The following is a 23,198-nucleotide window of genomic DNA, read 5'->3' as shown; positions in this document are numbered from 1 at the left end:
TTCCATCTAATTGCAGGTTCCATCTAATTCCCCTCCTTTTGCTTCCTGATCCAAATCTCTCCAACCGGATCGCCAGGCTCAGCAACACACAGCCATTCTCCAATTCCGTACTCTGGCGGTGCCTTTCTGGTGCCTCGACCACCGCCTCCAATGATCAGATTGCCTGGGCGATACGTCTCGTCCATGTTCATGCGACGGATGACACTGCCGTGGACGCGCACGCCCGAGGGAATGTCTCGCACCTCTCCGCAGGGCAGAGGCCATCGGATCGGCCTCCATGAGCCGTCGCTCTGCAGATCCATTCTGCGGAATGGAAGATATTCCATAAATTTCCACGCAGCCACGGCCAGGTCGCCGAGACCTTGGCCAAACTCGAGTGAGTCGTGGATCTTTGCACCGCATGCCCCGTGTATGATGCCGTGAAAGCCGTGATGTGAATGATCGACGTCGGTCTTTTCGTCCGTGCCGAGGCTGGGCATTGTAGGCGTTCGACTCGGTCCTCCCGTACCGTTAGCCACGCGGATATCTGGAATTTCAGGCGGGTCGACTGTCTTGGGTTCGAGCTCGTTGAACTCCTCCTCGGCGCAGCATCCCATCTCGGCGACCTTTTCCTCGTCGAACGGGAGCCCGGCCTTCATGGCTTCTCTCACCATCCACGCCAGCGGGATATGGCTGGCGCTCTTGCTGTCCTCGAGCATCTCCCAGCCTCCGCCGACATCGGCATGCCCTCCTGCAAACCAGACTTCGTCAATGTCCTGGCCATCGTCTTCAGGGTCGACGTCGGAGAGGGGGATGCCGGAGATGTTTGACATGGTTTCGAATTCCGCCCGTTGCCTAGAAGCCGTTCTGGCGCCAGACTTGGATCGAGCTCGGTATGGGGCGTAATTCGCAGATTCTTGGTTCGGGGCCTCTTTCTCTTTGTTTTCTCCGGGCATGAGATAACTCGGCCGCCGTCCTCGCTCCTCTTGTCCTGCGGTATCCTTGTCCGCGCCGTCCTTTCCTAAGGTCACATCCCGCACATCCCGCAGGTCACCCCGCAAATCATCCAAGAATTCGCCAAAATGACGACGCTTTTCTGTTCGTGTCGGTATAGCTTGGTACATGAGATCCTGACGAAACTTGGCACGTCTTTCATCGATGCTCACGGCGTGGCGAATCACTTTGGCGCTGCTTCGCGCGGTGTAAGGGAACTTGCTGCGCTGCATCCAAGCCGTTTCGAAGCGTGGAACCGAGTTGACCGTGTCGAACAACCCGAGGAATCGAATCCTGCCGACGGGCCTCGAAAAGGTTTCGCGGAATCCCTTCATGAAGCGAAACATTTCATCTCTCTTCTTCTTGGTTTCTCCCGCCTCCTCGTCCGTGCCCGAAGCCATCTCGCGGCTCTGCCATTCGGCAAATGCCTTCCAAGCAAACTTGACCATTTCTTCATTACCGTGGGAAAGTAGGCCAATGTAGTCGAGCATCTCGGCAAGGAAACGAGCAATGTACGCGCCTCGACTGAATCCAAACATGTAAATCTCGTCGCCCGGGTTGTAAAATCGCATCAGGAACCGGTAACCGCCGACGACATGCTGGTCAAAAGAGGACCCAACGGCCGAGTCCTTGGCCTTTTGATACCACGAACTTAACCTGGCGCGAAGGCCGGTGTGGGTGAGCGATCCGGATATGACATACGTGCCAATGCCAGCTAGAACCCTTAGCGAATACCGCCACTGTGGAAGGCAAACTTACGTTGGTAGTAGTGATATTGGTCATTGGCTGTTCGATTGAGCATTCGGAAAATCTTGAGAATGTTGCTGTCGCTGTCGTCGCCATGGAACTTGTTCCCGGTGCCGTCGAAGCACAGAACCAGCTTTCGTGGTTTTTGGCCAGGCTCTGGGGCTGGAAACACGGGGTTCATCGTGGGGGAGCTTGGTCGAGTCTGTGACTCCTTCGATGGAGGGTTGAACTTTGTGTCTTTGGCCGGCCCATGCCCTCTGACCAGCTCATGTCCTCTGACCGCCGCATGCTGCGCGGAGGTCGGGGCAAGATGAGATGCATCCATGGTGACACAGACGCAGACCGTGTACTGTGGAAGTCTGAGTCCGAGGATTTCTTCGAATCAACGGCTGAGGTGGCTGCAGCTATTACGGAGCGTGATGAGAGGGTGTGGTCGGGCTGGATCATGCCGTCGGATCGACCCAAGAACTACCCAAAGAACAGCGACAAGCATTGCGCAACCTGCGGGGGACGGCGAACCATATTATCCTCAGACGCGGACACGGCGCGATTTTAGATCCAGCTGTCTCATACGCAAGGCAAACAATCTCCGCCAAGTGGGCGAGAGAGTACTCGAAGTAGGCTTTGGTGTCAACTCGACGGGCGATGGCGGCCAATGCGGTGTGATGGCGGTTCTCAACCATGATCCCGTCTCACCCCCTCGAGGACAATTGGCCAACCCAGGCAGCCCTAATCTTATTACGAATAGCCGGTCAGGTCTGCCGCACGCGGGACGAGTCGGTGGCTCGCTGAGGCACGCATGTCTCAGAACGCAGACCATTGAGAGGGGATGTAGTGGATGCCGGCGCGCTCAGCAGGTGAGGCTACGGCTGGTGGCTATCTTTCAGCCCAGCCGCAATTGAAGATCTGGCGATCTTTTACTGAATAGGTATGCGTACATGAGGAGCGGCACGGTCGAAGGGCCACTTTGGGTTCGGACTCTTTCTCAGTTTATTTACCGTGTACTGAGCATTCGGCCATGCGAATCAATACCCGACGAGTCCAAGACACTAAGAGAAAGAAGAGATGACACACACGGATGCATATTGCTTACCGCCATGAATGACTTCTCACCATCTCCGCAAGGGAGGTCCTCGCGCGATAATTGCTTTTCCCTAGCCTGCGGCCCGTCGTTCTCCAGGACTAGTCGCCAGCCTCTGACGCCACAGACTCATACACATCCGGCCGGAGGATTAATCGTCTGCCGGTGACAGGCCGGACGGCTAGCGTCACGGTAGCAGGGCGATCCGGGGCTAATAAAGAACGACGAAGGATTTGCATACTTCCAGCCATTCGTCCAAGTCGACGCAACTACATCCACGCGGGATGGCTAGGGCGCCAAGTCGCTCGCTGGCTGTACACTATTGCTGCAGTCTCTGCAGCCAGCGAATAGATCCGGCATGTCTTATTCTGTCTTGGAGGCATCGCCAATCGGAGCCTCCAGTTCCGCGCCAGTGCGGCCGCTACCAAGGGCCGTCCCTAGGAGGCGACTAATAAGAAGGGCGACCAGTGGCCTAGACGGCGGCCAATGTGCGGCATGACAAGCCTTTGTATCTGTGGGTCGTGGCCGATGCTGAATCGCTTCTGTCCTCGTGCGGCAACAGCGTTTTCTCTCGCACGCCACATAGAGATGAGAGACATTAGAAGGTGTCCAAGCGTTGTTCATGGCTGGCTGGCTTCGACGGGTCAGATCTATGCAGCGCAGTGGCGTGCAATGCAGGGCGGTGGATATGCGTAGGCAAGGGAAGAGAAGCGGGAGGTGAGTGAGTGAGTCGGGATGTTCCATGGCTTTGTGGGCGTGGGAGTGTGAGATGCTGGTCTACTTCTCTGCATCTTGTCAGCTGGCATCTGGTTTGCCCACTTCCGCTTGGTCAATGGAGACAATGCTTGAGGAGAGCAAATGGAACAATCTATCATGTCTATTGAGTGCGTGCGTCGTGGTACAGTCAATCAGACACTAATACACCAACACACTAACACACTAAACACCAAAGCACACGCATCTACAACTTACTATTCGTCCAGACCGCCTTTCGCTTCTCAACAAAGCTCAACACGCCCTCCTTCATATTCTCCCCGCCGTCCAGCCCCTGATACACGCCGCGGTCGACGCGCCCCGTGCTGGCCTTGGGATCCTCGCCGTCCCACCCGCCCAGCAGCCCGGCGCGCGTCACAATGACCGAGTCGGGCGAGTTGTCGGCCAGCTCGCCCGCCCACCACAGCGCCTCCTCGAGCAGCGCGTCGCCGGCGACTACGGCGTTGACGAGGCCCCATGTCTGCAGCTGGGCCGCCGTGTACGTCCGGCCGAGCAGGGCCATTTCCGACGCGCGCTGGCGGCCGACGCTGCGGATCAGACGCGGCAGGGCGCCGGCGATGGCGACGACGCCGCGCTTCACTTCCGGCAGCCCGAACTTGGCCGTGTCGCTGGCGATGACCATGTCGACGTTGAGCACCATCTCCAGGCCGCCGCCGAAGCACAGCCCGTTGACGGCCGCGATGACGGGCTTCTTGCCGCGCCGGTTGCTCAGCCCGCCGAAGCCGTTGTCGTCCCACTTCTTGTCGACGTCGTCGCCCCCGGGCTGCTCCTCGGCGCGGCTCGCCCTCTCGTTGTTCTTATCGTGCCATTCCTTCAGATCCGCGCCGGCGCAAAACGCCCTGCCCGTGCCCGTAATCACCGCGCACCGCAGCGCCGGCTCGGCGTCGTACCAGGCCCACAGGCGGTCCAGGGCAAAGTGCATGTGGCGCGGGAGGGCGTTGAGCTGCGCGGGCCGGTTGAGCGTGACGAGCAGCACGTGCGGCTTGGGCGATGAGATGAGCACGTCTGGGACGGCGGGCGGTGCGCTGGAGAAGGTGTGTGACATGATGATGGATTGCGGACGGTGAGGGTGAGTTGACCGAGATATTTGTCAAGAGTTGGTCTCACTCAATGGTGTCACTGACTGATTCTGTCTCAACTGCAATTCACTCGGCCTGATTGCAATTCACTCAGCCTGATTTCTGTTCAGCCTCAATGGCAACTCAATATCTCAGTGATGATCTGAGGTGGTGACCCCATTCACCAAATGGCCTGTTACCCCAGATTTATTAGCATCCAGTCCGGGTGTGGGGAACCTCGGTACCTCGGTTGCCGGCCAACTCCAACTCCAACTCCAACGTAACATCAATACCCGGGCATAGTCTTCCACCACCAACGGGTCTTAACTCTCATCACTTCAACGACACTCGATGACACTCAAGACGAAATAGTACAACATGGTGTTTTTGGCAGAAGCATCAACGCCAGCCTCCCGCTCTCTGGGAATCCCCAGCAGCAGCCATCGAGAATGAATATTATCAAGATCCAACCGTCTCTCTTGCAACTCCGTGGATCTGCAAGTCTTCTGTGCTAGTGGTACAATACGAGTCCATCACTGTTCCGTCCGTTGACCTCTCACCTCTTCCGTCCTTGACCTTACGTCCCAGCCTCTCGCCTCTTAAGCAGGCAGTCCTCTCTTCTCGCACTCGGTAAAGAAGATGACCATGCGCCACAGCTTCTTGACCAAATCCTCTGCTTCGTCGTCCAGTGCCTGTCATACAGTTAGCTTGTTCAATAGTCGGATTTCGGACAAACATACCCCTTCTAGCTCCTCGACCAGGGCGGCCGCAGTGCCATGGCGCCTCAAGTGCTCCTCCACAGCCTCCACCAGCATCTCCTCCTGCACACCCAGATACTCGACAATCTTCTTCTCAACAAACGGCCGTAGCTTGTCGCGGATGATGCCCTCCTCCATGTAGTCCCATTTGACCTTCCAGTTCCAGAGCCCATCCTTGTCTGCGGGAATCTCGTGTGCCAGAGCCCGGACGGCCTGCGAGATCTCCGCCTCGGTCATCGAAGCCGATGCGGAGTTGGGCTCGAACTGGATCGGGATGAGTTGTCGCTTGGTCGAGACATCTGCCTCTTCGTCGTCCAGCAGACCCTCCACCTCGGCAATAGTACGTCGCTGAGGAGCCGCTCGTGAGGCCTGAGCCTTCTGAGCTGCGGCGCCGAGCGAGAGCTTGAAGGGCTGAGGCGCCGATACCGAGGGAGCCTGGCGCTCCTCCATCTCGTGAGCCTGCTTGTCCAGGAACGAGTCTGCCATACCGCGTGCCCGTTCCATGGCTGCTTGCTCACGACGCTGTTCGTCGTTTTCTGCTCTTCGGTCACTCTCATCTCTCGCCTCCTCTTCTGCTCGGTCAATGCCTCTCTTGCGCGCCCAGTCGCCGTGGTCTCGGTAGTAGGGATGCGATTTGCGACTTGACTCCTTTTCATCGTCCCAAGCCTTTTCCCGGTCGAGCTGCTCCTGTTTTCTCCGCTCCAGCGACTCTGCATCTTGACGCTCACGATCCCGCTCACGCTCAAGAGCGGCTTGTCTTGATCGTTCTCGGTTGCCCCATTTCCGCTCGGCCTCCAGGTACATCTTTTCAGCGTCGGCCTTGGTTTTGGATTGGTGTCGGCGGTGAAGCTCTTCATCGTCGGCATCGGTGTCCTCGTCTTCCCTGTTAATCGAGTACTCTGCGTTGGAGACACCACCATTGACAAAGGCGATGCGGTTCTGTCCATTCTGGCCCTTGGGTCCTGACGGCGCGTTAGGCACGCTTCCCCTAGGTCCCAGAGGGATAATGTTGGCACCTGGAGGCGGCGAGTCGAGGCGGGATGGTCGAGGTGCGCCGTTTCGTTGTCTTTCCTGTTCCTCCATCTCCTCTTCTCTCTTGAGACGCTCCATGTCTCGTCTTGTGCTGCGCTCGCGGAAGGCTGCAATTTCCTGTGCCACAACCTCACGCATCTCGGCGGGGATATCTGCAAGCTCGTCGTCTTGAGCGAGGGGGATGTTGACTACTTCGACATTCTCACCAGACTCGTTATTGCCCATTTTGACGTCCCTGTCGGATGCTGTAGTGGTGGGATAGAACAATTCTCGGATGACTTCCTTGAGAGCGGCCCTGGCAGCTGCTATCCTCTCTGTCGTGTCCGATTCGTCTCGGCCCTCTTCGTACGACTCGACGTACTTGACCGAGTTGGGATCGACGGCGACCTGGAGCTTCACCTTGTCGATTCCTTCAAACGTATCATCTTTGGGGGGTTCTGCGGATGCCTGCTGTCGCTTTTTAGGGACCTCAACCTCTTCATCGTGGAGTAGCTTGATGGCGACGGCGAGCGACTCTGTATCTTCAAACTGTGCAAACCCAAACTTGGATCCCTTGTGTTCTTCGGTCACGCTAACAGCCGCATCCCATTTTCGGAGCTTGCCAACGGCTGATAAGAGTCTCTCAATGCCTTCGTCACCGCCCACGCCGTCCGAAATCTGGTGTATGAATATCGTCCGCAGCTTCTCTTCGTTGGTCGGCGGCACGAGGACCTGCATGGCCTCCCTGGCGGCAGCCCTTCCCTGGTCCATCCCCCTCTCCATGCCGAGACCCTGGCGTCCACCGCCCGACGACCCAGACATTCCGTCGCCTCGGCCACCCATCTGCGGCGGGCCAGACTTGCCCGCAGCGGTGCCGAGTCGGATCACGGGGGCGTTGAAGTTGATGTTGGGCATGTTGGCGGGCGCTTGGAAGTTGGGGGGGAGGCCGCTTGGACGATTAGCTTGCGTGGCGCTAGACTGCTGGACACCCGGAGGCGCCATTCCCGGAGCAGAAGACATGCCTGGAGGAGGTCCTGCGAGCTGGGTTAGTGAGTTGTTCGCGAGGTCGCATCGCGAGGGAGACGCACCTAGACCAGGTGGGGGAGCCATGCCGGGAGCAGCATTGTTGGATCCGGGGTAGCCTCCGTAGGCGGGCGGCGCGCCATAGGGGTTATCTTTCACTCGTCAGCACATCGACAGATCGCGGTCATGATTCCACTCACTTCCATATGGGTTGTATGCCATCTTCGGCAGCCCTGGCGCAAACGCCCCTCGTCGATCGCGGTCGCAGAACTCGTTCTCGTAGGTCGCGGTTCGTGTCAAGGTCGTGCACTCGAGAAAGCCAAGTCCACGATGCAAGATGCAAATAGACAGGGCCAGACGAGCGGGAGAAGAGTCTTGTGGGCGCAATCACAATCAGCAGCTGTAGGATGGAAATTCCAAGACGCACAAGGCTGAAGGAGGAATGTCTTTCGTGGTGGAGCACCCATTGATTGGCTCCAAAAAATCCGACCACGGCCTTATCGCACCAACGTTAATCCGGAGCACCGCAACTTTTCTGCTTCGGCAGCTCATCACCTGTCTAGTGTACGCAGCTCGGTTGACGACAACTTCAAGCAGCCAATTGCAATTGGTGGCAGTTGGTCCGGCAAGATGTAAGGCCCAGCTCAATTGCAAACCTCTAAACCCATTGCTAACGCTCGTCAGGGCTACGACCTCCCGACTCGGCAGCACAATGCTGTCAAGGCTATCAGCTCCCACCCTCCGACCCTCATCTCGGGCCTTTACCACCTCAATTGCCCTGCGAGCCGGCCCCAACTCCAACGGCCGCGATGCCCCCCCTCCGCCGCGAATGAACCCCCTCGTGGGAAACTTCTCTCGCAGGCAGCCGACGGCGGAGGAGCCCGCAGTTCGAACTCGAGCCCCCATGACGCCCAGGTCGCTCAAACCACAGCAGCCCGTCGAGGCCTCGTCCCAGTCTGACCTGCCGCCTCCTCCTCCGACCCCCGAGTCCCTCCTCCCCAACCTCGAGCCCAAGTCGGACGAGCAGCACCCCTACACGGCCTCCAAGACGGCCACCCCCTTCAACCTCGACATTGCGTCCATCATCGCCAACAAGAACGCATCATTCGGCCAGGGCATCAGCGCCGACCCCATGGCCCGACCTCGAGTCCGCGCCAAGGCCGTCACCGGCCGGACCGTCTTCGTCAAGGACCGCATGACTCCCACCAGCGGCCCGACTCCCATGATTGCCTTCCGAGTGCTCAACAAGATGGTGCGCGAGCAGCAGGTCAAGACCAAGTTCCACAGCCAAAAGTTCCACGAACGAAAGGGTCTGAAGAAGAAGAGGTTGAGGAGTCAGCGATGGCGGACCCGGTTCAAGTCTGGCTTCAAGGAGACCGTCAACCGGGTCTTGGAGCTGAAGAGACAGGGATGGTAACGACGTGTAGAGTATCTGGGATGAGAGTATCTGGGCTGAGAGCATCATTGTACAATATATAGATGTGAGCATGTGAGACGCAAAAGGAATTGGCATTGATTCTAAGGTGTCGTCTATCGTGATGCATGTCACATGTATTCGTTGGCGTCCCATTCTCGAGTAGGGCTCGGAATGGGACTCGCTGCAATCTTGGGGCGGGATCTAAAAACCGCCTCCATGTCTTCCTCAACCATCAGCTCGTCGGCAAGCACCGTCTGGTCTGCATCTTCCTCGGCCACCTTGGGAAAGTAACTACCCTCCCTCCGAGGTGGCACCTTGGATTTTCTTAGTGACCTCCTCCTCTCCATCTGGGCTTTTTGCTTGGCCTTTTCGAAGCCAGCCATGCTCTTCCGTGTACGACTGCTCAGATCCTCATGTTGGTCTGCGATAATGGTTGTGCGCCTGTCCAAACCAGCCGGGGCGATTGCTGGTGTCGGGCTAAGCGGTAGGTCAAGCTCATCGGGGTCGGGATATGCAAAGGATCCGCGGGCCATGGTGAGACGGGTGCGCTCAGCAAGAGAGAGTGTGTGACGTTGCTTCGGTCGTCTCGAAGGCGACGGAGAGAACCGGTCCATGGATTCGAGGATCTGATCCGCAAGCTCCTGCGTAGGTGAAGGAGACATATCCCTGAGAGTCGGGTCCAACACCTCCGGCTCCTGCACCATGTGTCGTTCAGGAGAGCCTGCTACAGGCGTAGGGTCATCATCGAGTTCGGGAGAGTTGCTGCGCTCCGGAGAACCCTCATCATAGGCAGGTTCATCGGGTTCCGTTGAGCTTCTTGAGCCTGACGCGGTATTTGCAGCGAACCATTCACCGGAGAGGGAAATCTTGGATCTCAACGGCTGTCGTCTCGAAAGGTCGAGCTTCGTCTGAAACGATTGGATGGGCTCGGGGCGGAAAGGCTCCTCGTCGTCATACTCACTCACCTCCGATACCGTCTCATGATCCACAGACGAGGCAGACTGTGTCCTTTGATGCATCGGGCTCGACACTGCAGGCTGCTGCAGAAAAGCGAGGGCAGCAGAGCTTTGGGGTCCTCTTGACAACTCCTGCTCCAAGCCTTGAACCAAAGTTTGGTAGTCGTCGTTGAGCGTCGGTTTCTGATTCCCAATGGTTGGTTTTCTGGGGCTAGCACGTCCGACCTGGAGCGCCTCATGGGCTCCAAAACCCAGGTCAATGCCTTTTGTCGTCGCTTGTCGCTTCTGCGTCGGAGATGGCCTCGGTCGGTCTTCGCACAGCCGCTTATGGAAAGTTTCCCACTTCTCCAGACGCTCCCTCTGAGCCCGTACACGGCCATCCAATTGCTCCAAGAGACCAATGCCATGCTCCTCCAGCTCGGAGAGTCGGCCTTGTTGAACCCTGCGCCAGACTCGGTCAAATGGCATTCCAAGCAGGCCGTCCTTTTTGGCGCCTGCGTCTCCATAAAGTAGCGTCTCCATCCACCGCTCGTTGCCCGACCAGTTGTTCCGGATTGTGCGCCACATCTCCAACTTGGCATCTTCCGACACAGTCTTGCCTCCTTTATTCTGTTCCTTGACATGAATAACTTCGTTCTTTCTCACAATGCTCCTTTCCTTGATGCTCAACAGCTCGGAGAAATCCCGGAATCTGGCGTTGGCAGCGGCTTTGCCTCGTAGCACACCGCTCAGGGAAGCCTTGTGCGCCCAGACCATGGCAACGAGTTCCCAATTATCCCCTTTATAGCCTCGATCCTCAATGGCGAATGTGGAGGCCAAGGCAGCATGCTGCCGGCTCGCTGTGGTCTCATCGCCGACGACCAGCTTGAGGACGGCAGATGAAAAGGCGGCCAAGACTTCCTCCAGCCTCTCGCCCTTGCACTCGTCCAGCATAGTCTTTCGAACGATGGCATCTCTGCCCAAGGCTCCATTCTTCTTGGCTTGCTCGAGAGCTCGGAGGAGGGCGGCTCGTAGGTTGACGGACTGGACCTGGTCGTTGGGAGGAAAGAAGGGCTTCATCTTCTGGAAATCGGTCAATTAACTGAGGAAGCTTCCCTCATGGAATGCAACTCACCTTTCTCGTCTCTTCGGGGTCCCAGAGGGCAAAGAGCTGGTACAGTGCCCACTCGACACATTGTACCCGCTTCTTCTGCCCCTGCGCACTCGAGCCACCGGTGACAAAGGTCTCAGGGCGGATTCCGGGCCAGTCTGGACGCAAGTCAAGATCGAGAAGTCTCAGGTTGGTCAAGAACATTGACAGAGCCGAAGGCCCATGGGCGGGCCCATGAGCGGGAGCCTGGCTGGCGGTCTGGGTCGGGCCGGCGTTGGCGTTGGCATGTTGGGCGGACTTGGTGATGCTAGCGATTAGACGGGCGGAGCGTGTGCGGGTTTGCTGGACAGCAGCCATGGCAGCATCTTTGAAGCAGCTGGGACTAGAAGAGGAAGAGGGTTCTCCTATTTGAAATATGTAGGGGCAGCCAGGTGCAGATGCGTGGCTAGAGTAGGCGGTATGTATGCAGCTGTTATGCGTCGCAACAAGGATGCCTTGTTTCCGAAAAGGCGGCATGAACCGAAGTAAACAAGATCCCTGTGTGGCATGTGCGTCAAGGTGTGGCTGTGTGTGGGGATGTGGCTGTTGGGTAGCTGTGGCTGCTGTGGCTCCGGTCTCTGGCTTTGTGGCTATTACTGTGGCGCGACCTGTGGCGTGACTCGTGGCGCTGTGGCTGCGGGAGGGGCACAGACTACAGCTAATTCAGGGTAAGTGGCTCGATTGGGAAAGAGCCGAAATCCCTTGGTTGTCTTGGCAGTCGTGTGTCAACCAATCAACACAAGCGCAGTTCTTCAGGGGCGTGATCCTCGTACACCAAGCTTGACTTGTTCGGGCTTCCTCATCTCAATTTTCGTGTGTTGGCGAAAATTTCATGAGTCAAAAGCTGCGCCCCACTTGCAACAGGTCAAGGACATGCCTCTTTCAGTCTCAGGCCGCACGGGATCATTCAACTCCTTGGCGAGCCGGTGAGCCAAGTCTCGATAGGGGTCATCTGAGGGCAGTTGGACCAAACCAGGCAACGGCCGAGGAGGAACAAATGGTGACTCGCAATACAGACAATACATCATTGGATGGATTATATGCGTACATGGCGAGATAAGCATGAATAACCTGGTTTGCATTCTCAGCTCGCAGATCATAGGGCCAGAAGAAGCTTTAATCTAACCCCAGTTTGTAGCTGGGCTCTTCCAGGTTAGTTCAGCCTTAATTTATCAACGCACCCACAAGGACCACCACAGTAGCATCCGAAGCCCCAAGAAGCCTCCACTCAAGGGGAAACAGCGGCCGTTTAGCAGCTGCTAGGGCCGTCTAACGTCCCATGGCCCCGGGTACATAAGCAATGCAGTCCGCGGCGTGATAATGACCCGACCAGCCCTCGCGCCGTCGTCTCTCGTTTTGCTCGCGCAGCCATTTAACGGTCCGCCATCCCGCATTCCGCTAAGGCCCGCCATCTCGATTGTGGCTGCTTACCTGTCTTAATCTTTGGGTCCTTTCGTTCTTTTCGTTCTTTTCTGTCCATCGACAGGTTGACCGCGCAATGGAGTTGAAACTCTCCACCGCCCTGCAGGCATGCGCCGCCCAGTTGCTGTTTGCTGGATCTGCATATGCGTCTCAATGGACTGTGACCTCCTACTACGCCGTCGTCGAGACTACTTCAACTTACTCGACCTACACCGAGGATTGGGCCGTCGACACCTACACCCAGACCATCACCCTCAAGCCGTCAGCAGTTGAGGACTTCTCTGTCTCAGCTACCTCAACATACGTCTCGGAGGACACCTACTACGACGTCAAGATTGTCGAGGTCTACTACGACCCAACCGACGTGGATTCTTCCGACATTGTGCCAACTTCGACGTACAACAGTGATGATTACACCTACACCTACTACTACCAGGAGGTATTCTACACTGCTCCAGCATCTTGCGAAACCGCCTTTACTGTCCAGACTTACGTCGATGTCTACATTCCTTCCGAGGTTCGCGATCAAATCACTCCTTCCAGCGTTACGACATACACCTCAAGCTACGACGATGGCGGCAAGTACACCATGGTCCAGGCCTTTTTGTCTGAGGGCGAGGTGTCCTTGAGCTCTGCGACCACCAAAGACTTCATCCAGAGTTATTATCTGGACGACTGCATCAACCCTACCGCCACGGGTAGTGACAGGTATAACGGTGACTACGGCTATGGTGATGATAACGACGACGACGACGACTCCAGCAGCAGCGGTGGTGGCTACGGCTATACTGTCTGTTCCCTCTACGGATACGGATGTACCTCCCTCCAGACCTGGATCATCATCATCGCATCCGTCCTCCCGGGCTTGTTCGTCCTCGGCTTTATCGAATCGTTCTTCTGGTTCAGGAGAATGATGCTCGGCAAGGCAGCCCTGAGATTTGGCACCATCTGCTGGGTTCTCCTTACGCTGTTGGTCCTCTGCTTCACGAGACACAGCCCAGCCCGAAACAAGGCCGATGCCCCTGCTCTTCGCGAACAGTGGAATGCCATGAGCATCGGAACGAGGATTAAGCTGTGGTTCAGATGGGGCTTCCGACACGCGTATCCTATCGAACTCTTGGGCCCGGACCCAAAGACCTTCAAGGATCCCAGACCAGCGGATGGTACGCAGCCTCCACCAATGATGTACATGGGACCTCCAGGACCTAATGGCCAGCCGCCGCCTATGATGTTCATGGGACCCCCTGGACCCAACGGCCAACCTCAAATGATGATGATGGGACCTCCTGGGCCTGATGGTCAGCCTCAGATGATGATGGTGCCGGTTCAGATGCCTCCTCCAGTCGAAGGACAACCCCCGATGCAATACTATCCGTACCCGCAGTACCCGATGGGCACGCAGCCCCCGACAGACCCCAACAACCCTGCAAACACGCAGTCTCAGATGTACACTCAACCTCAAATGTACATGCAGCCTATGTACATGCAGCCAGCGGTGGTTCCAAAGGACGCGCCCTCGTCGGTGGAGACGCCGTCCCCGATGGACACACCGGCCCCCATCACCACGCCGTCGCCGGTACACACCCATACTCCAGTTAACTCACAGCCTCCGGTACTCCCACCTCTTAACAACGAGGCTCCTGCCGTTGCGACAAGCGCCGTCGAGGCACCAGCAGACGCCCCTCCGGCTGTTCCTCCGCCGCCTGCCAACAAGGACGCATAGTTGGAGCCTAGGGACAGCAATCTACCACGGACACGGAAACTATGTTCATAGTATCCGAGACCATTTAATGTGAACCAGCGCGAGAGGAATACATGATGGAAGATGTAATCAATTGACAGGCGCTGGATTTTTAATCGGGAAGCGTTTTTCTAGCTACATACCCCAGATATCTAGGCATCTACCATCTTATATACCCCTAATTTACGGCCAAAGAGTTAATCTCATTTTTACACGTAGACGGTGTCCCTCTGGATCTGCTGCTCAAACTACGCTACGTCCTGTGGGCTCAACGACTTGATGTAACCCAACGTATTTAGAATGCTGACATAGGGCTGTCCGCGTAGTGTCGTCCAGGGTATTAATTAGACTCGCCATCACCGAGCCTGCTCCAGGGTTGTTGCCCACTCTTGGCTCTTGTACGAATAATAAGCTCAAATCAAAGTAGGTATTATAAATTAGTCCAAAACAAACTTCTCACTCCCCATTATTGCTTTATTTCACCCTTCCAGCTTAAACACCAACGCAAAAATAATTGCGCCCACAAGCTTTTACACGCGGAGCCGATACCAGGGTTCCACCTCCACAGGTTCACCATTGAAATAATATAATGGTCCCTAAATTGACGCGCAAGTCGTAGTAGTCTCGACAAGGTGTGACTTTTTGCAGCTTTTTGCCATTGCATCTTGAATAGACGTGAGCGTGCTGACGCTATTAGGAGTAGTGGAGCTGCCAATAATCTCTACGCAAGCATACATGCTGGCCCAGACGCCCGTACAAGCGCTGCCGACTTTGGGGTTCCAGTTGACGAACTGAGTCTGGGTAATCCTATATTTCTCGTCAATGGTGTCTCAAGACTTTCCACTCTGCACATAGTAGAACTTGTTGCAGTTGGAAACCATGTCGGACTGGGTAGGCTCAGGAGTTTTAATACCCTTGTCACCCTCTGTAGTTGTGGCGGGTTTTGTACCAATTGTCTTGTTAGCGACGGTGGTTGAGGAATGAGTTGTTGTAGTCTTTGCTGTGTGGGAGTCCTCTTTTCACAAGCTCACTACATTATGCCATTAAACCCTCTTGCAGCAATCCCTCTTTTCCTACCTTTTTATAGGAATCTCTCTTTCCCCGCTCTCTGACGGTAATCTGTCTCTTTTTCCACCCTCCCGCAACAATCTCTTGATTTTGCACCAACGTTGACCCTGACCACTTTACTTACCTTTATGCTAGCTTTCTAGCACCTCTTGTTACTTACCCAAGGCCGCACCTGAGATAGTTTGTAATACCGCGGAACGTGTCTACCCTATATTCCAACCCGAAGAAGCAGAAAAGCATATGCGCAGCGTCAGAGCGAGCGACAGAGCCAACCACCATGTCACAACTAAGCATCGAGAGTTTCAAGCGCTTAATTGCTCGCTTTACCCACGAAATCGTTACAACAGGCAGTCCCTTGGCTTCGCTTTGTGCTCAGTGTCAACCAGTTGAGCTTCGACTGAACGAAATCATCAAAGCTCAAGGCCATGGCTTTTACGGTGGAGGGCGAGATAGCACTGATACCATTGTTCTCGGAACTTTCCGCCATGTTTTGGCGCATCGTGACTGTCCGCTATGTTGCCTATTGATTCGTCTTGTTTTGAACCTGAAGCAAAAGGACCTATTCCAGGAAGTGAAGGACACCGGTACCGCCCTGAGGTCGACAGCTGACTTACAAAATGCATTACTTAATTTATTCGGACAAGTTGATTCTGAAGTGGAGCTTGCATCAGGAGAAGCAGAGGACGGTGCAGGGACCTATGACTCTGAATCAGAATTAAACAGGTCGTGGATCGAGTACAAGGACTCCAATTGCTTCCGAGTCTCAGTGGATGGAATTGCCCTTACAGGAGCCATCTCTGTGTGGCTGCCCCTCGAACAAAGCGATGAGATCAACGATGAAGAATCTCAGTTATTTATGCACCCCCAGGACTACACAGACGTGTTTGGGGACCCTCAAAGCCATGTTTTTCTCCCACGGCCAGACAACGGGACGCATCGAAACCTGGAGCTACTGCGGGATTGTTATGACTACTGCAATACCCACCATGTGGATTGCCGCCGTACGAGATCTTCAGAAATGCCATCGAGACTGGTAGACATGCTGGAAATGCGAGTCAAGGATATTCCGCAAGGCTCCGCACTCGAATACGTAGCCCTCAGCTACGTGTGGGGAACGGCCCCTTTCATTACTCTGACAAGCGCCACGTCGGAGTTCCTAAGACGTCCCAACTCACTTCAACACCGCTCCGTGAGCCTCCCCAAGGCTATTGCGGACGCCATCCAGATTGGGAAGTTGCTAGGACATCGATATATCTGGATCGATAGTCTTTGCATCAAGCAAGACGATCATAATGATCAGGCGACAGAGATCCGACGCATGCATGAGATTTATGCCAATGCAGGGTTGACCATTGTTGCTGCCACAGGTTCTAGTGCACAGGTGCCTCTCTTGGATATTGAAGCAACTCAGCTCTCCAATCAGTACCACACCATCGGAGGTAAAAGGTTCTGTCTCGATCGTCCAGAACTCAAACCCTTGGTCAGTTTTACGACATGGTTCACTCGAGGCTGGACTCTTCAAGAACTCAACTGCTCATCGAAGATGGTGTATTTTTTGCCCGAGAGAACGTACTATAGCTGCAACACCGGCTCCTGGAATGAAGACTTCCCACTGGACCGCAGAATTCCGGTTGAGACTTACAAGAGCCTTCGAGACGAGGACCCGAAGGCCGCATCATTCTCTGGCAACGAGAACGCATCCGAATGTTACGTCGAAATGGCAGAGCAGCTCTCCCGTCGGCAGTTTACTAGAGACGAGGATGTACTAAAGGCGTTATCTGGCATGTATACCATGTTCACCCTCGACAAGCTGGGCCCAGCCGCGGCCGGCATACCCATCAACACTCTCGAGGCGGGACTGATGTGGCAACCGGCCGGGCGGTTGCGGAGAAGAACCGCTTCATACCCAGACCAGCCACAACCTACGTGGTCTTGGGCTGGTTGGGCGGGCCCAGTCACTTACCCCTTTTACGGATTCAATAACCCAAGCATCCGGCCAACCGTCGAATGGTCCCTATATTTGCAAATGGCGGGAGACCAAGGCCAAAGACAGTACGTCGGTGTCGACGTGGTCGATGCCGTCGCGAAGTCGAGCGTGACGTCGAAAAGCACCCGGTGGTCTACGCGAGCTCTCGAGTTGAGAAGCTATCCATCTTTCGACAAAGAAACTAGCTTTGAACCCGAGCAGACAAGACAACTCCTTCCCATCTCAAACCCCTTCCTTCTCGACCATGCAATTCTTTGCTGCAGCTCGAGCACGTACAATGTCTGCATCAAGAGCATCACAGGTCCCGAATTCGCGACTCGCGCAGGCGTGCAATTTTTCTCCATCCTCGACAGCGAGAACGGCGTCACGGTTGGGGAGCTAAAGGTCGACGCCGGCACTCTAGAAGCATTGATAGGACCGGGCACCCTGCCTAGCACAGCAGAGCTGTTGCAGATTGCCGAGCTCGACTTTTCCTCTCCATTCGTCGAAAGCGTGTTATATATGAACCAGTACAGTCGACTGGGCCAATTCTCGGAAGATTTTATGCAAGTCGTGGATCAAGATGGTGACATGTCTATCGTTTTGTGGATAGTTCGTCAGCGTGGGCTCTCTCGTCGAGTTGCTCTAGGATATTTAACGAAAGCTGGTTTGAACTGCTACGTGAGACAACAGAGTTGGGTGGCGCTTACGTAAATCAGCATTGGCGCCATATTCTTCAGTGAAAAAGGTAATGAGGATAATGAGCCTGAAGGTGTGAAGCAAAATAATGTCACCATCCTTGCTGACGGTCAGACTGACCCTTATCAGTGTGGCTCGGGCATGGCTGGGAGAGTATCTATACCCTTTTGAAGAGCTCGGGGGGAATTATTTTTAGTTGTTCTAGATGACCATGCTCGATAGAACAATGAAAGGTGTAAAGTCAAGGGTAGGGCCTTATGAACGTGCAACAGCATGTATTAGAGATTGGATCCCCCCGGATGACCAGTATACCCTTATGTGTGTGGCTCCCACAGCGAGGTCAAAATTTCCATTCCCCCGATCATGTTGGCGCCCATAGGGATGTGGACGCCCGTCTTAAAGTCACACTCCTTTCCAGGGGCCACGCGTGGCTGAGATATGTGGTAGTTTTTGTTTGTGGTCTAGACGATGTGCATGTTGTCAAGAATCTTGAGAGTCTTGCTTCGAAAGAAGTAGGTATTTTAACTGATGTCTTGCGGCTAGACGGTAGGACAGTTTTCATTGATACCCTCGCAGACAATCTTAGGATATCCGCCGTAGGGCGCCCAAACATCGGTGACCTACGAGGTTAACATGTAATCATGGGATGAATTCCCAGGGACTCACGTTAGTGTTGCAAGTCGCACGTCTATCCATAAGTTGGCTCTGGGGGCAGCACAGCACAACGGAGCGATAGTTGTAAACTGCAAAGTGGAACGCTCCTCTAGAGAGCCCAGGTATCTCCGGATATTCTTGCTCAACAATAATGCCGGGAGAAACGGGTGCCTTCCTTGAAAAGGTGCTTCTGAAGCAAGGCATATAACAAAGCGATTGCGGGTGCGTATAAACTTGTCAGTTTCTTCTTTGCAACTCCACACATGTCTTTCTGGTCTTGATCATCCGTCAGGATATAGACAAAGTTGGCCTTTTGCCGCAGCCACTCCAAGCCAGGCTAGCCATGGGCAAACGAAAGCCAATGGACCGTTGCTCGTCATTGAGGAATAGGACGACAGAATTGATTAAATTATCCAGACGAAGCTCTTTTATCAATGATGAGGTTCGCCCAGCTTACAATGTGGCTGTGGTATGTCGTCCCTAAAGTGGCATTCGAGTCTAGGCGCTGACGCCATCGCCATCTCGTCTATCGCAATTGAATCTCCCCAGTCACCCATTCAAATACCCACCTCGACCCATGGAATCAAAGATGTTCATAATGTTACATGGCAATTGGACTGATCCTCTTGCAAGGTTACGGAAATCTTCTAATTGGACCTACCCTTGAACCCTCAAACTGAAGCAATTCAACCGCTTGAAAGCCGTCCACTCGACACGCAAGCCGTCGTCTCCTTACCATCCCCGCCTACTCGCCTGTATCCGTATCTGCGTGGCTCTTCCGGTCCCATGACCCCTGCCAGCTCCATCGCCACCATGGACGACCCCAACAAGCGGGCAGTCGTCAACGCCAACCGCCGCGTCGCCAACATGACGTCGTCGCAGATCGAGAGCAAGCGCTCCATCGACCGCGCCAACCAGCGGTACTGCCGGGCGAAGCGAAAGACGCAGCTGGGCCAGCTGCAGAGCCAGGTCGAGGAGCTTACCAGGGAGCTGGAGGATACGAGGAGACAGCTCCGGGAGTATCGGGAGCGTGAGGAGACGTGGGGTGGCCTGGCCATGGCTGGACTTTTAAGTGATTCAACCGTCTCGAGGGTTTGTGATGATTTTGTCTTTCCTAGTGATGGTGAAGTCGACGGTAATTCGGGACTATCCCATGATGCTGAAACCGGCCTGGACAACTCCAGCTCAACACCCCAGACTTCATCATCATTAGCCAGAGTTGCATTCGACCAACCTTCTTTCAACACAGACTTTGACTCCCTCTACCAACCCACCTCAGTAGACTTCGCCGGGATCAATGCCAACCTTCTCGACCCGACATGGGACCTCCCATCGACCTCCAGTCTGAACCACCGGAATCTATTTCAGGAGCACCCATCGCCCGGACCGCCGTCAAGGCCGCTCCCATGGACAGGCCATTTCATACTCGACTACGACTCGCCGTTTACAGCACTGCACGCTGCAGAGTGGAAGGCGATCCCGCCTCTCACCGATGCAACCACGCAGCTCGACCAAGTCATCCTCACCACCACCCAGACGCTGCGCAGCCGAGGCTTCCGAGCCGCACATAAAGAGTCTCCGTTCCCGAGCATCTCGTCTCTGTTGAACCCAGCCGGTCAGGACAAATCCGGCTCCTGCTCCATTTCCACGGCCGCCGCGGCCCAAGTTGGCAGATCACCGGTTGCCTCTCTCCTTGCCCGCGTGGGCTTCATGTATTTCCTCTCACACCTCCTGCGATGGTACATCTGCCGCACAAAGGAGAGCTACGACCAGCTGCCAAGCTGCATCCGACCTACCCTCCTGCAAAGAACCGTTCCACACCCTGCATGGATCGACGTGATCGTATGGTAAGTCTCCCGCAGTCATAAACGCAACAAAGGCTGATCCGTTTAGGCCCGAAGTGCGCGACGCAATAATCCAGCACATGGACTGGTCCCGCTTCTACGAGTTCCGCGCCGTCGTGTCCAAGTCTCTCTGCGTTGGATGGCCTCACATGGACACGCGGGCTGTGTTTGAGTCAGGCGATGGCAAAAACTACAAGCTGAGCAGTGTCTTTGAGCAGCATTTGAGGGACGGCAGTAATTGGACGGTGGGTGCGGATGCGGCAGAGGCTTTCCCATTTCTGAAACCGGTTTGCAAGGAGTCTCCATAGGCCATGTGATTCTTTGTGACGACGATGTGCCATCTTTAGTAACAGTTCTTTGATATACGAGCCGTGCTCATGTTTGCATTCCGCGCCAAGAAAGACCGTGACGCACTACTAAATTTCAAAGAACGATATCAACTCAGGGCCCCTTTACAGCACCAGGTTTTGAAGGTATATAAGGCGAGACCCCGAACATGTTGATAACGGACCAAATTACACCACTCGTTAAACAACTCACAAACATGAGACTCACCGTCGTTACCTCCATTCTCGCCCTCGGCCAACTCGGCCTCGCCGCCGCAACACCCCAGACCGTTGATCTCCAGATCATCGACAGCGGCTGCAGGCCTTAGTAAGTCGCCCCCTTGCTCTACTCTTCATGTCTAACTCATTTAGCCAATCTCCAGGATGCTGTGTTCCCAGCCTCTGTCAGTGCCGCGATGGTAAGACTACATATCCCTGAACTGTTGAATGCAACTGACCCGACTAGGCCACTTCTATCTCTTCAACGCGGAGAACAAGAAAGCCGGTGGCACAGGCTGTAACCCCCCGTGGGGATTCCTGGGTGACACGATCGCAGATGTTGGTGGATATTGCTGTTGAATATGTCCAGCGTATCCTCACCTGCAGTTGGTGCTAGCGCAACTCCTGTCATTACATATATTCTCTTCATAACACTCGTTTATTTAATATAGACATATCGGTCTACAATTCACCCTCATCCTCCACAGTCCTGCTCCCTTCTAAACAAGTCTCCATCGAGACCGCAATAGCCTCCAACTCCCTCCAGTCCCCCAAGCTTGGTCCCGCCGTGTGATTCCAGTCCACCGGCGCATACATGAACCACGCGCTCCCCGGCTGCAACATGGCATCTCCTTTCTCATCTGCCCACTTCCGCACGCCTACATTCCCGGCTAGGAGATACGCCTGCGTGTCCACGCCCGAGTGCGGGTGGTCAACCATCTTCAGCGGTGCTTTCGCGTAGCCAACACGAATCTCGTCGAGGGATTCAGATGCGTAGACAATGCCGTCGAGGTTAACCGTCGTAGAGTCCTCCCAGACGGTATCACCCGCCTCCAGACGCAGCTTACCCTCCTTGGTCCAGTGCATAAACCCTGTAATCCAGCCCGAGACGTCGTACTCGGACGCGCCGCTGCCGCAGGAGAAGCCCTTCTTGGCCCGGACAATCTGCTCCCAGAACGCCGCCACCTCGGGGCTCTCAGGCTCGTCCCACGTCTGCACGAAGCGCTTCAGGATCGGGCGCAGGTTCGCAGCGTACGCGGCCGGCTCCTCGCCCCAATCCTTCAAGCGGTCCAGCTTCGCCAACAGCTTGGCCCAGTCCTCGCGCTCGCCGAGCAGCGTGACGGACGGGATGCCGCAGACGACCATGCCACTAAACTCGAAAAAGTACTGCATCAAGCCCATCATCAGCACCGACGCCGTCATCTCGTCGTTCTGCGTGCTGGTGGTAAATCCAGGCATGATCCAGTCCAGCAGCCACTCCGTCTTAACGCGCTGCTGGATGGCGGAGCCAAACGCCGCCACGACATCGCGCCACGTAAATGCTCCAATTCGGATCTCCTGTTTCCCCTCGTGGCTGACGAACAAGTCACGAAGCTCGTCGGCATGGGCGGCCATGTAAAAATTGAGCTGGGCCAAGATCTCGAACCAGACCTCGTCGGGCCGCAAGACCAGGTGGCGATGCTGAGCCCAAGCCTCCAACGCCCCCCGAATGAGGCCATCCGACGACGGAAACACACCGCCGGGGAACTCTGCATCGCCATACGACGACAGCAGAAGCTCAGCGACGTGAGGGTTGTCTTCGGCAACCTCTTCGGGACAGCTACGACGGAAGAGGTCCTCGGGCGACGTGGCTGCGCCGTCCATCTCGAACGGCAACGGCTCGACGGTCGAGACTTGGACGGTGACGTCGGCGGCAGCCAGAGATGCGAGCGCCACCAGGCAGATGTGCGTCAACTTGACCATGGTTGGTGATGAAGCTGGAGCCAAGGCAATGCGGTGTGCGTATAGCGATGCTTTCGACCGAGGGCTTGCAGGATAGCCAATTGCGTTGACCAATACACGCCTCAAACACGGTGACTTCTCAAGACAGTCATTCTCATGTTTTAGGCAGCCTCACCTCGCGAATGCAGGACACGGTATGGTGTGAGCATCCCAGACGGGGAGAAGTGGGTGTAGCCAGATGGAAACGGGCTAAAATTAGCCGCCCCATGCGAATAGTGCCGCAGGGCTATTAAGTGGGCAGTGGTTCATGCTGCCGCTTTTGTCATGATGGACTAACAAAACAGCCACGTCTGCCGCCATCATGAGTGCGGGTGAATAGTGATTGGAGGTCATATGGAGGTGTAGAGTCAATTCCTTGTTGCTAGTACACCAGAGATGCGGTGAGCGAGCCGGGCAGCCGGTCAACGATGGCGCATTTCTCGGTGAGTGTCTCAAGAAGGGCCGACTTACACGTGAAGTCAACAGCCACCAAGCACACCTACAGCAGCTTGCATTTTGCATATTGGCATGCTGGTGTCGTCATGCAAACACAAAAGCAAATTCTGTTGGGA

The 23,198-nt window shown here is 55.4% G+C and overlaps 13 protein-coding genes across 13 annotated transcripts; 6 read left to right on the top strand and 7 right to left on the bottom strand.

The window, feature by feature from the left end:
• Positions 1-23: 23 nt before the first annotated feature.
• Positions 24-2,044, bottom strand: BGZ61DRAFT_352400 (uncharacterized protein; the record flags this gene model as incomplete). Its single annotated transcript, XM_046240428.1, has 3 exons — positions 24-959; positions 1,011-1,687; positions 1,732-2,044. The coding sequence occupies 3 exons, from the start codon at positions 2,042-2,044 to the stop codon at positions 24-26; spliced, it is 1,926 nt and encodes a 641-aa protein (XP_046104175.1).
• An 848-nt stretch (positions 2,045-2,892) lies between these two features.
• On the bottom strand, positions 2,893-3,652 carry BGZ61DRAFT_32225 (uncharacterized protein). The gene has a single exon (XM_046238954.1). It carries the CDS (start codon positions 3,542-3,544, stop codon positions 3,164-3,166), a length of 381 nt encoding a protein of 126 aa, XP_046104174.1. The 5' UTR covers positions 3,545-3,652; the 3' UTR covers positions 2,893-3,163.
• A 109-nt stretch (positions 3,653-3,761) lies between these two features.
• BGZ61DRAFT_494054 (ClpP/crotonase-like domain-containing protein) lies at positions 3,762-4,619 on the bottom strand (the record flags this gene model as incomplete). Its single annotated transcript, XM_046250731.1, has 1 exon — positions 3,762-4,619. One exon carries the CDS (start codon positions 4,617-4,619, stop codon positions 3,762-3,764), a length of 858 nt encoding a protein of 285 aa, XP_046104173.1.
• Positions 4,620-4,925: 306 nt separating this feature from the next.
• Positions 4,926-7,615, bottom strand: BGZ61DRAFT_32230 (uncharacterized protein). Its single transcript, XM_046238955.1, has 3 exons — positions 7,490-7,615; positions 5,373-7,435; positions 4,926-5,324 (listed from the first exon to the last, which is right to left on the bottom strand). Exons 1-3 carry the CDS (start codon positions 7,509-7,511, stop codon positions 5,232-5,234), a joined length of 2,178 nt encoding a protein of 725 aa, XP_046104172.1. The 5' UTR covers positions 7,512-7,615; the 3' UTR covers positions 4,926-5,231.
• A 301-nt stretch (positions 7,616-7,916) lies between these two features.
• On the top strand, positions 7,917-8,934 carry BGZ61DRAFT_420506 (uncharacterized protein). Its single transcript, XM_046243488.1, has 2 exons — positions 7,917-8,056; positions 8,109-8,934. Coding segments are annotated over exons 1-2 (735 nt in total). The 5' UTR covers positions 7,917-8,054; the 3' UTR covers positions 8,842-8,934.
• On the bottom strand, positions 8,935-11,370 carry BGZ61DRAFT_452061 (HAUS augmin-like complex subunit 6 N-terminus-domain-containing protein). The gene is made up of 2 exons (XM_046245906.1): positions 10,912-11,370; positions 8,935-10,859 (listed from the first exon to the last, which is right to left on the bottom strand). The coding sequence occupies exons 1-2, from the start codon at positions 11,242-11,244 to the stop codon at positions 8,970-8,972; spliced, it is 2,223 nt and encodes a 740-aa protein (XP_046104170.1). The 5' UTR covers positions 11,245-11,370; the 3' UTR covers positions 8,935-8,969.
• A 63-nt stretch (positions 11,371-11,433) lies between these two features.
• BGZ61DRAFT_517998 (uncharacterized protein) lies at positions 11,434-12,126 on the top strand (the record flags this gene model as incomplete). Its single annotated transcript, XM_046252352.1, has 2 exons — positions 11,434-11,594; positions 11,791-12,126. The coding sequence occupies 2 exons, from the start codon at positions 11,434-11,436 to the stop codon at positions 11,984-11,986; spliced, it is 357 nt and encodes a 118-aa protein (XP_046104169.1). The 3' UTR covers positions 11,987-12,126.
• BGZ61DRAFT_452058 (uncharacterized protein) lies at positions 12,119-14,295 on the top strand. Its single transcript, XM_046245905.1, has one exon. It carries the CDS (start codon positions 12,425-12,427, stop codon positions 14,069-14,071), a length of 1,647 nt encoding a protein of 548 aa, XP_046104168.1. The 5' UTR covers positions 12,119-12,424; the 3' UTR covers positions 14,072-14,295.
• Positions 14,296-14,500: 205 nt separating this feature from the next.
• BGZ61DRAFT_452057 (uncharacterized protein) lies at positions 14,501-14,991 on the bottom strand. Its single transcript, XM_046245904.1, has one exon. It carries the CDS (start codon positions 14,751-14,753, stop codon positions 14,556-14,558), a length of 198 nt encoding a protein of 65 aa, XP_046104167.1. The 5' UTR covers positions 14,754-14,991; the 3' UTR covers positions 14,501-14,555.
• A 1,474-nt stretch (positions 14,992-16,465) lies between these two features.
• On the top strand, positions 16,466-18,002 carry BGZ61DRAFT_452056 (uncharacterized protein). Its single transcript, XM_046245903.1, has one exon. The coding sequence runs from the start codon at positions 16,476-16,478 to the stop codon at positions 17,835-17,837; it is 1,362 nt and encodes a 453-aa protein (XP_046104166.1). The 5' UTR covers positions 16,466-16,475; the 3' UTR covers positions 17,838-18,002.
• Positions 18,003-19,289: 1,287 nt separating this feature from the next.
• On the top strand, positions 19,290-20,776 carry BGZ61DRAFT_506268 (uncharacterized protein; the record flags this gene model as incomplete). Its single annotated transcript, XM_046251861.1, has 3 exons — positions 19,290-19,521; positions 19,726-20,323; positions 20,370-20,776. The coding sequence occupies 3 exons, from the start codon at positions 19,290-19,292 to the stop codon at positions 20,626-20,628; spliced, it is 1,089 nt and encodes a 362-aa protein (XP_046104165.1). The 3' UTR covers positions 20,629-20,776.
• Positions 20,777-20,864: 88 nt separating this feature from the next.
• Positions 20,865-21,225, top strand: BGZ61DRAFT_532602 (uncharacterized protein; the record flags this gene model as incomplete). Its single annotated transcript, XM_046253883.1, has 3 exons — positions 20,865-20,974; positions 21,019-21,065; positions 21,113-21,225. The coding sequence occupies 3 exons, from the start codon at positions 20,865-20,867 to the stop codon at positions 21,223-21,225; spliced, it is 270 nt and encodes an 89-aa protein (XP_046104164.1).
• BGZ61DRAFT_452054 (uncharacterized protein) lies at positions 21,214-22,997 on the bottom strand. Its single transcript, XM_046245902.1, has one exon. It carries the CDS (start codon positions 22,606-22,608, stop codon positions 21,328-21,330), a length of 1,281 nt encoding a protein of 426 aa, XP_046104163.1. The 5' UTR covers positions 22,609-22,997; the 3' UTR covers positions 21,214-21,327.
• Positions 22,998-23,198: the final 201 nt, after the last annotated feature.

The sequence above is a fragment of the Ilyonectria robusta genome (genome assembly GCF_021365365.1).
Source record: "Ilyonectria robusta strain PMI_751 chromosome Unknown BGZ61scaffold_10, whole genome shotgun sequence".
Classification (NCBI taxonomy): domain Eukaryota; kingdom Fungi; phylum Ascomycota; class Sordariomycetes; order Hypocreales; family Nectriaceae; genus Ilyonectria; species Ilyonectria robusta.
Note: the sequence above shows the minus strand (reverse complement) of the source record. Positions and strands in the feature narration are given on the sequence as shown.